The sequence below is a fragment of the Malania oleifera genome, chromosome 6 (genome assembly GCF_029873635.1).
Source record: "Malania oleifera isolate guangnan ecotype guangnan chromosome 6, ASM2987363v1, whole genome shotgun sequence".
NCBI lineage: Eukaryota > Viridiplantae > Streptophyta > Magnoliopsida > Santalales > Ximeniaceae > Malania > Malania oleifera.
The window spans coordinates 105,181,023-105,191,944 of record NC_080422.1 but is presented as its reverse complement, the minus strand read 5'-3'; the positions used below and the strand labels follow the sequence as shown (position 1 = coordinate 105,191,944).

General features: G+C 36.6%; 1 protein-coding gene across 1 annotated transcript; it reads left to right on the top strand.

The window, feature by feature from the left end:
- The first annotated feature begins 362 nt into the window (after positions 1–362).
- On the top strand, positions 363–1,921 carry LOC131158404 (calmodulin-like protein 3). Its single transcript, XM_058113253.1, has one exon. It carries the CDS (start codon positions 586–588, stop codon positions 1,255–1,257), a length of 672 nt encoding a protein of 223 aa, XP_057969236.1. The 5' UTR covers positions 363–585; the 3' UTR covers positions 1,258–1,921.
- Positions 1,922–10,922: the final 9,001 nt, after the last annotated feature.

The window sequence follows — 10,922 nt, the reverse complement described above, 5'->3', positions numbered from 1 at the left end:
GATGCCCCGATGGCCCCGTTTGGAACATCTAAAAAATAAATACTTTTTTAGAAAAGTATTTTTCATAAGTATTTATATCAATAAATAAGTACTTATCTTAAAAAGTACTTTCCAAATTAATTACTTATTTTTTTAGAAATTATATATATATATATAAAATTCAGACTATTTTGAGTTCTTCATTAAACCAAACCAACCATCCCCTCCCCTCCAAAAAAAAAACTTGTACATTAAATGGGATATTTGTGAATTAATTACACTATAAATTCTCTAATTAATCCCCATACCTACCACAATGTAACTTTGGGTAGCACATAGAAAATATCAAGAATTAAGGGTGTGTATGGACCAAACCCACAAAACAATCAGTTATTACCATTCACGCGGTTTGTGGGATCCCAAACACCAAACGACGCGTACTCAAGAGTATCAAGCTTTCAACTCATCCTAACCTAAACGCAACAGGAGAAAAAAAAAATGAACCACCACCATTCATAACCCCAACTCAATTTGTTCTTCGCTGTTCTTCCTCGTCACCTCTCCCCTTCTTCTTCTTCTTTCTCACTGTGCTCTACTTCATTCACGATGGTAGTCACCTTATTACTATTAGCAGTCTTGTTCATTGCAGGCCTCATCAACTCCTTCTTCCATTTTCCCACCAGCAAGTTCTACGCATGGCTTCTCTCCCTATTCACCAAAACATCTTTTGTGAATTCCACCAAAGCCACCAGTACTAACACCACCTCTACCTCTGTGGCTCCCCAGAGGGAGAGCATGCCCGTGGGCGCCGCCCGCAAGAAGGCCGAGCTCAAGACGGTGTTCGCGACCTTCGACAAGAACGGGGACGGGTTCATAACCAAGCAGGAGCTCAGAGAATCTCTCGGGAACATCGGAATCGTCGCAACGGAGAGGGATGTGGAAGAGATGATGGAGAGGTTGGATGCCAATGGCGATGGGCTGATCGACGCGGACGAGTTCTGCCAGTTGTTCGAGCCGGCGACGCGGGGGAGTGGGGAGGGAGAGGAGGAGAGTGGGCTGAGAGAAGCCTTTGAGGTGTTTGATAAAGATGGGGATGGGTTGATTTCGGTGGAGGAGCTGGGGAAGGTGCTTGGATCTCTAGGGTTGAAGGAAGGGAGGAGGATGGAGGATTGCAAAGAGATGATCAAAAAGGTTGATGTGGATGGGGATGGCATGGTTAGCTTTGATGAGTTTAAGATGATGATGAGAGCTGGTGGGAGATTTGTTTCATCCTTTTGAAGAGAAAGAGAGAGCGAGATTGACAAAAATTCGACCAATCTTCGATAATTTTTTTATGTTTGAAAGCCTGAATTTTGAGCTTTTAAGTTTACAACTGTGTTGTCCAAGCTTACACAATTTGAGACTCGAGGCTCCAACTTCATATTTTCAGTCTCCTTTTTTATTTCATAAAATACGAATTGAAAGCTCGAACATCTTTTTTCCATCTCCCTTTCTTTCTCTTTTTTTTTAACACGAATTCCGAACTCAAATTTCATGTTTTCAATCTCTCTTTCTTTTTTCAATACGAATTCAAAGCTCATCTAGAGCTCGACCTTCATATTTTCAATCCCTTTCTTTACGAACTCTCTAAAGCTCGAACTTTATGCTCTTAATTGATCTTTCTTTCTTCGATCAGTACGCATATTTCTATTAATGCAACCTCCACCATCCTCTTGATCAAAATGTTGTTCTCTCCAAAATTAAACTGATGATCATGAAGTAGGCAGCTTGCTCTCAGATGGTCTGATGCTGCAGGGTTGCCAAATTGTACATTTTGCAGTGTCTATGTATAAAACACAGTTTGTAAGCTATGTTTCTCTGTATAAACTTAATTTTTGTGTGTGTGTGTGTGTGTGGGCATTCCCAACCCTAGCCCATTTAATTGATGAACCTATTATCATTAGCACACGCAGAATCAGCTTTTGGTTTGGAATTCAAAGGAGGATAATGAAATACAGAGAAAGAGAAAAAGGGAGAGCTAAGATAGGTAGCCACTTGTACAAGAAGAATTTGCTTTATTTGAGCTCCAGTTGGGCCAGCCAGAGACAGGCATCTTTACTTTCTGTAAAAACTAATAAGTGAGGAGTCTCAAAGCAACCAGGGTAAGTAATGAGAGCAGAGGCCTATGAATGCTGCTCACCAAACTGTTAAAATTAGATATGCTATTATTATTCTTTTGTTTATTTTCTTTGGTTATTTTCCCCTAGGTGATGCAATTGTACCTAAAGTCTTTTTAGTACTTGACTAATCTACGATAATTAATAACGAGTCAAGTTTGTTTTTCTGTTCCTCTCCGCCTAAATATCAACCATACCTACGACGAATAGGAATGGAATGAAAATAATGAAATCAAATTTATTACTTGATTAATTTATTAGTGTTTTCTATTCACAATTTTCATTCCGCTTGATTCTCGCCTTAGTTTCATTCTGCAAATCAAGCATGGCATAAGATTTTATTTCAGTTGAAAAGTCAGTAATTCCCGACACTCCCATCTTAATGACTAACCCCAAATTTAAAAAAAAAAAAAAAAAATTATCCATTGAGCAATCTTTCGTCATGATAACGAAAGTTACTTAATTAGATGAGAAGCAAGATAGATTTTTTGATAGATAAAAACTTAAAATGAGATTTGCTAACTTTGTACTCTTTGAAAGGTGTTAATTTTTTCTTGAGTATGTGTTACTGTCAAACGTTTTTGAACACTCAATTAATCTACTATAATAATTAATGAGTTAGTTTTTATGTTGTTTTCAGTTAAATGCTAATCACACTATAGTAGATAGGAAAGGAAGGTAACCCGACAGAATTAGATCAAATTTATTACTTAATTATTAATTTCTTTGCATTCTCAATTCACTCAATTCTCATCTCATTATAGTCTAGGAATCAAACATGGCACAAGAATTTATTTCAATGGAAAAATCGATAACTCCCAATACTCGAATCTTCGCCCTAATTAAAAAAATAAAAATAAAAAAAACTTTTAAATTTATCAATTGTACAATCTTGTCACAATCATGGACATTATCAACTAGATGAGAAGCAAGATTGATTTTTTCCATTCATAAAAATTTAGTACCATATCAAAAAATCTAGAACCAAAGGCATGCACATGCATTTCCCTTCCCGCCAGCCTAAGTTACCCACAAAAAGATGCATAGCTTTAATAGAAAAAGGGATAGTGACTGAAATGAACAAGGCATGCTTGAGGGTGACTGTGTGAGAAGTTGGGCATGGGCAGCTGCAGATTCCCCCACAAGCATGGACCATCGGGGAGAGCAGAGTTCCCATGAGTTGCACTGGTTAGTACGAGCCTATGATGGTTACGGGCTAACATGACGAGCAGATAGGGCAAAGCTCACCCAGGGTTCGTGTAAACTCATGTCACGAGCCTGTGATAAGCAGCATTTTTTTCTGAATTACCCTGCAAATGGTTAAAACCTTTTCTCTTGAGAATTACAGTTTCAAGAGTCATATTACAAAGGAAGCTTCGAGCTCATATTGGTCATGGGTTGAGAACGGGAATTGAGCTCTATGAGATCTAATGTATTGCCCCAAAAATTCTCATAACATAATAACAATAATACATATAATCACATAATGTCTCTGATACCACATCTGTAACAACCCGAACCCAAAAGGGGGTTCCCCGGTGCATCCTTTCCATAATAGAATTTATAAGCAACCAACACCCAGCGAAAGCAAAATAAATTAACCTCCCAAAATCTTACATACCAGAGTACTATCTCACAACCATTACAATAAAATTTCCCAAAACAATACTGTAACCCAAAAATTACCAAAAACATATATACACAGCTCTATACCCGCACTTACCCTAACTATATTATCTACACTCCGCCCCGAAGCACCTAGGCTTGACTTCCTAGTTGTCCTGAAAAGTTCAAATATTTATTGGGGTGAGACACATTTCAGTAAGGTAGAATAGATTATTGTTAGTGTGTAACTAACATGACTTTTTAGTGTAATCAAAACACAACTTTAACTGAAAATGACATTATAAAAAAAAAAATTGTACTCACGCCTATATAGTTAAAAATACATATTTTCCTTTCCATTTGTAAAAATCGGCTCATACTTGGCCTTATTTATATAAATCTACAAATCACATGATTCATACATCACCGTAACAATTTCTGTAATCCGTGCATATCAAGCACTCGTTGAGATGTGGAGATAGAAAAGACTGCGGAGGATCTAAAGTTTGCTTTGGTGCTTAAATTTCTTTCTGCAAGATCGTCTATCAATGTCCTTCAAAGGGCATATTATCCAATCATGGAGCCTCTCTGAAGTTCCCATGATAAGTTTTATGGATAACTATCATGTTCTGTTGCATTTGGTAAACAAAAAGGACTACATTCATGCATAGGCACGAGAAGGAAGATGGGTGGCGGGGTGCCAATTTCAGCTTTTTAACTGGTCCGTGAATTTTGATGTCAACAAGGAGCCATCAATCGCACCTCAGTGGATTTTCTTACCAGGTCTGCCTTTACATTTATATAGAATGGACTATCTACAAAATTTGGCCACTAGATTTGGTAAATTCTTAGGAACGGATAATGCCACGTTATATAGAACACGAGCCACAGGTGCAAAATTATGTGTTGAAGTAGATTTGCAGAAGGATCCTGTGGAGGGTTTTCCGTTGGTGGTAGGACAAAAAGAGAATTGGCAAAGGGTAATATATGAGAAAAGGGGTTTCTATTGTAACAAATGTTGTAAGCAAGGTCACACTGAAGTAGTATGCCGGGTTGGAGTTAAACCTAAGGATAAAAGGAAGGTAGGTATGAGAAAGGAGGTAGATGAGATGGTTTGGAAAGAAGTGGGTAGAAAAGATAATACAATAGTTGAAGAGGAAGGTCCTATTTTGAAGAGTCAGGAACAACAGGTGGAGGAGAAGAAGGATGGAAATGTAAATGGTCCGTTAAAGGTGATTGAGAAAAATAAAGAAATTGTGAATGAGGTCAATAATGTGGGTACTAAAAAAGTGGAGGAAGTTTATTTGGTAGAGAAGAATAGTGGAGAGAAAGTTGATCGTGATAAAGACCAGAAGTCAGGGATGGTAGGGGTGCATGTAGAACTGATAGATTGTTCTAGGTCTGTTTAGGAAATCAGAGTTGTTTATGAAGGGGGGAGGGGGAAAGTGGAAAAGGATAAAGATGGAGAGTTGATTTTAGTGGAGGAGGTGGATGAGAGAGAGGGGGAAGTGGAGGGTGGAGTGTGGAGGGGTAATTATAATGTATTATCTGAGGGAGATTTGGAGGTTTGCATTGATACTCAAAAAGAATATTATTCTGATCCAGGTAATAGGATAGTGGATGATTCAGAAGGAAGAAATAAAGATGATGGACAAGTGAGAAAGTCTAAGAGGTCTAAGGCAGTACCTCAAAAGTTGAACCTATGATTGATAAAATTATGTTTTGGAATATAAGAGGGTTGGGCACATCGAAGAGAAGATTGAAACAAATTATGAAGAATCAGAAAGTTTCGATTTTGGCAGTCTCGGAACCTTTTCAAGATATAGAAAAGATACGAAGGTGGGGGATGTATTTGCAATTTACTAACTTTTGCTCTAATATAGAGGAAGGTGGGAAGATTTGGTTGTTTTGGAAAGATGATGTTCAAGTGGATTAGGTGGGTACCTTAAATCAATGTGTGACAGTTTTGTTAACAGAGGATAGAGGCTCCCTGCTTCTTACTTTTGTTTATGCTAAATGTTATCATATTAAGAGAAGAGATTTATGGGAACAACTTAAGGGGATGTCAAGTGTTGATGTGGCTTGGGTTGTTATGGGAGATTTTAATGTAATTCGGTCAAATGAGGAAATGGTGGGAGGTAGACCTCGCTTGGGTTCGTCTATGGCTGAATTTAATGGTTGTATTAATAGTTGTGGGTTATTGGACCTCAAATTTGAAGGAAGTCAATTTTCTTGGTGTAATGGCCAACAAGGTTTGAGAAGAAGTTGGGCGAAACTGGACAGGGTGCTGATTAATAATGTTTTTTCTATAAATTATGGTGAAGCTAAGACTTCTTTGTTGAAAAGAAATACTTCAGATCATTCTCCTATCTTATTACAGTTGTGTGCGAGTATAGAGAGGTATGGGCCAGCGCCTTTTAGGTTTCAGAACATGTGGACGTCACATGGGGATTTTTTGGAAATGGTTGAATCATCTTGGAGAGAACACATTGTGGCGGATTCAGGATTGTGTAAATTGGGGGGTAAATTAAAAAGGCTAAAACAAAGACTTAAGGTGTGGAATAAACAGACTTTCGGTCGTGTTGGTAGTTTTATTCAAGAGTTGGAGGAAAAGGTGGAAAAGTATGAGAATTTACTGCAGGCAGAATACTCGGAATCAGTTGAAGAAGAGTTCCTTATTTCTAAGGCTGAATTGGAGGTTTGGTATAGAAGGGAAGAGGCTAGATTGGCGCAATAAGCAAAGATGAAATGGTTGATAGATGGGGATCAGAATTCAAAGTTTTTCCATGCTGTGATTACGCAAAAAAGGCGAAATTCTTGTGTAAATTCAATGACCCTTCCTGATGGTTTGGTGTTGGAAAATATGCAGATGGTCCATGATGAGGTTGTGAAGTATTTTGAGCAATTCTTGGGGCAAAATAGTTCATTGCAAAGGTCAAACTTGGAAGATATCATCCATTCAGTAGTTTTTGAGGAGTCTATAGGTCAGCTGAGGGAAGAACCGACTGAGGAGGAGGTTTATGAAGTTGTTTCATCTATTTCTGTGAATAGTAGCCCGGGACCAGATGGGTTTGGGTCTTCTTTTTATATTACCTGTTGAAAAATTATTAAAAATGATGTGATGGATGCGGTAAGAGAATTCTTCAGAGGTGATATGTTGCCACGATATTTTTGTTCCTCTTACATAATGCTTATTCCTAAGGTAAAGGATCCTCAGTTTTTTGATAAATTTCAGCCGATAAGTCTTTGTAACGTAATCTATAAAATTTTCTCCAAAATCCTTGTTGGTAAGCTTTTGTTGGTGATGGGTGATTTAATATCTTTAGAACAAGGTGCTTTTGTGAAAGGGAGGAGGATTTTTGAAAATATAACGCTTACTCAAGAGATGACAAAATTATTACATAGGCAGGTGAGAGGAGGTAATATAATGCTAAAACTTGATATAAGCAAAGCGTATTATCGAGTGGAGTGGCAGGTGGTAGATCAGATTTTTCGGACTCTTGGTTTTCCAGATTGGTTTTGTAAGTTGATTCAAAATTATATTTCCACTCCATGGTTTTCTATCATGATGCATGGCACTTATAAAGGTTTCTTCAAGTCAAAAAGGAGTTTGAGGTAAGGGGATCCGTTGTCACCGTATATTTTCATCATCATGGAAGAAATTCTTTCAAAATTAATTCAAAAAAAGTTGTCTGAAAAGCGGATTTTACCATTTGCACACCTGTGTGGTGCACCTATTATATCACATTTAATGTACGCGAATGATGTTGTTATTTTTGCTAATGCTGGAAAAAAATCTATTAGTTAGTTAATGGAGGTGATTAAGGAGTATGAAAACTGGACTGGCCAAAGGGTGGATAAAGATAAATCAGCTATTTTTTTCTCAAACAAGTTGGGTGTTCAGAGGAAAAGAGAAATTCTTCAAAAGACTGGTTTTATTGAGGGTAAATTTCCTTTTACGTATTTAGGTGTGCCAATAGTGGATGGTAAATTGAAAGGCTGTCATTTTGACCCTTTAATCCAAAAAATCAGTAAAAGAGTTGAGGGCTGGAAAAGTAGACTATTGTCTCAAGGAGGTCGTTTTTTTTGTTGAGACATGTGCTTTCAAGTATGTCATTGCATTTGTTAGCTGTTCTAAATGTACCGAAACTGGTGATTAAAAAGATACAAGGTATGTTTGCTTCTTTTTTCTGGGGATTTAAGGATGGAAAAGAAAAAATGAAATGGAGGGCTTCGAAGAAATTGTGTGTTCCTGTGGAGGAGGGGAGCATAGGAGTAAGGGACATTTCGGAAGTGTAACGGTCTTTGTTCATAAAGTTTGGTTGGCATTTATTAACGCAAAATTCTTTATAGGCTAGATTTTTTAAAGCTAAATATGTGAAATGAGGACATATTGCTCTTTGCATATCGCATGGATCGGATTCTTCCTTTTGGAGGAAAGTCCTGCAGGGTATGTCTGATCTGTTAAGTAAATCTAAGTGGAATGTTAGAGAAGAAGATGTAAAATTGTGGTATGATAAGTTTCTAGATTCGGGACCTTTATTTGCAGATTGTCCAAATGGTGCACAATCTCATATCAAATTAAAAGATTTGGTTATCAATAATGCGTGGGATGTGAAAAATTTGCAGAGGATTCTGGGATTTTGTAAAGCGGATGAAGTGATGGAAAAGGTGTGAAATCTTAAAAATTCTTTGGACATTCTTTTATGGCTCTCGGAAAAGGATGGTTGCTTTAATACAAAATCTGCATAGGATGTTATCAGAGTTAGAGTTCCAAAATTTGATTGGGCTAAGTGGGTTTGGAAAAAATGGTTACTGAAGAAAATTTCTATCTGTATGTGGAAGGCTGCTTTTGAGTGCCTTAGTGTTGATGAAAAGGTGAGAAGGGTGGGGGTTTCACTTGTTTCGGCGTGCAATTGTTGTGAGATGAAACAATTAGAAGATTTGGAGCATGTGTTAAATAAGGGAGACCTTGCTTCTGAGGTTTGGAGGAAGGTTTCAATGGAGGTAAGTGTTCCTTTTCTTAGGCGTCAAAGTTGGAAAGAAAGAGTCCAAATGTGGTTTAATAGGGCTTCCAGGTTCTCTCAACTGGGCTCATTGATGGGTTTGATTCCTTGTTTAGTAGTTTGGATGCTGTGGAGAAGGAGATGTGTGGCTAGAATGGGAGGAAAATTAAAGAGTATTACTGATGTGTGGCTCTCCATTAAGTATTGGGTGGGGCTTTTGAGTAGGAACATGACGGAAATGGTTCAATTAAAGGATGCTAATTTTCGGATATTACAGAATCTGGAAGTGTAAATTGTGAATAAAAGAATTAAAATTATGCAAAGTGTGAGATGGCTAAAACTGAGGTAAGGGAGGTTGAAACTAAATTTGGATGGGAGCAGCATGGGGAACCCAGGGCCAGCGGGTGGCGGTGGCATCCTTAGAGACCATACAAGTTCTTTTGTGATTGGTTTTTCAAAATATTTTGGTTCTTATTCAAATAATGAAGCTAAATTGAGAGTTGTGTTAAAGGGAATAAAGATTTGCAAACATTTGGGACATACATGTATCGATATTGAATGTGACTCGAATATTGTAGTTAATTGGATAAGAGCCAGGAAGTGCTCCTTGTGGTATTTTTGGGATTTTTGGGAGCAGCTTATTGGTTTATTAGAGGGAATAGATTTTTTGATAAACCATTGGTATAGAGAAAGGAACAAAGTGGCAGATGCCTTGGCTTGACAAAGTGTTATGGGGAGGGATAGTTTGTTTACAAATAGTAGTCAACTCCCTAGAGTTAGCACTGATTTGTATAAATTGGAGAAGATGGGTACAGCTTATATGAGGTATGTTTAGCTGATTTCCTTTTGGTTTTAGCTTATGCTTTATGTTGATTTTCTTTTGTTTTGTTGAGTGAGGTTTGTTTTATAGGTCCTGTTTTGTTTTGTTTTGTTTGGACTTGTAACCTGATTTTTGGCTAGATGTTTGTGTTGTTCTTTGGGAGATTTTTAACGTGTTGTCTTTTGTTATCTCCCATTGATTGTCTTGTAACCATGGTTTTCCTCCGCCAAAAGTGAGGGGTTATCAATAAATAAATAGAGGTACCGCCTTTCTTAAAAAAAAAAAAAAAAAAACGCACTCGTTGAGATTGAAGCGTTAGGTATCGCCATCTCCCAATTTAGCATAATTCGGTTCAATAGCTCTATTACATAAATCCACATATATGCGTAGAAACATCCCCTGAATGGACTAACATCATGTATATATAACCCCCATGATCGAGTTCTGCGGTTCGAAAACTAGACTTAGCCTTGGTTGGCCTACCACCAATGCTAAATCAAATTAACGCATTTGTAAGTACGACTTGTCTCCCCATCCTAATCCAGAAGCAAGAGGGCACTACCCTTCTCGGGTCAAATCGACTATCCATACACCAACACTCTCATAACAGTGTGGCTACACTAACTCATTCACTAGTTACGGTATCGAGTTTTCCATACAACTCGTCCTTTAAGGTGTTTAAACCATAAATTACAATTTCATAATAAAACTGATAGCATGATTATAATTCTCAACATATAATTCACAATAATCTTTTCAAAATTTTCCAACCCTCCACGTGATCAGTATTAAACCATAAAATTCACAAAATTCACATTATTCCCAAAAATTCCATAAATTAGTATAATACTACAACTTTTGTCATTATAATTCCATAAAAATTCCAACATGTTTAATTATACAATAAAAACAAATAAATCATTCTCATGTCACATAATTTATATAATAATTATAATTTTATAAAATAGTTGAGAAATTTTCACAAACATATATTTAGTAAATTTAAATAAAAACATGAATATAATCAATTTCACCTATTTAATTTAATTCCATTATATTCCAAAAAACCCCAATATAATCAAATCCCTGCAGTTTGATTTAATTTCAAAATATTCCCAAAAATCTAATATAATCAAATCTGTACAATTTAATTTAATTCCAAAATATTCCCAATAAACAGATATAATCAAATCCTAGCAGTTAAATTAAACTCGGACATATTCTTAAAATAAAATCTGAACATAGATATAAATAATTTCACATGCTCAATTTAAATCGAGCATATTTTAGTTAATCTAATTAAATTCAATTACTCAAATTTAATCATAAATTTTTTAAAATAAACTTGATATAATT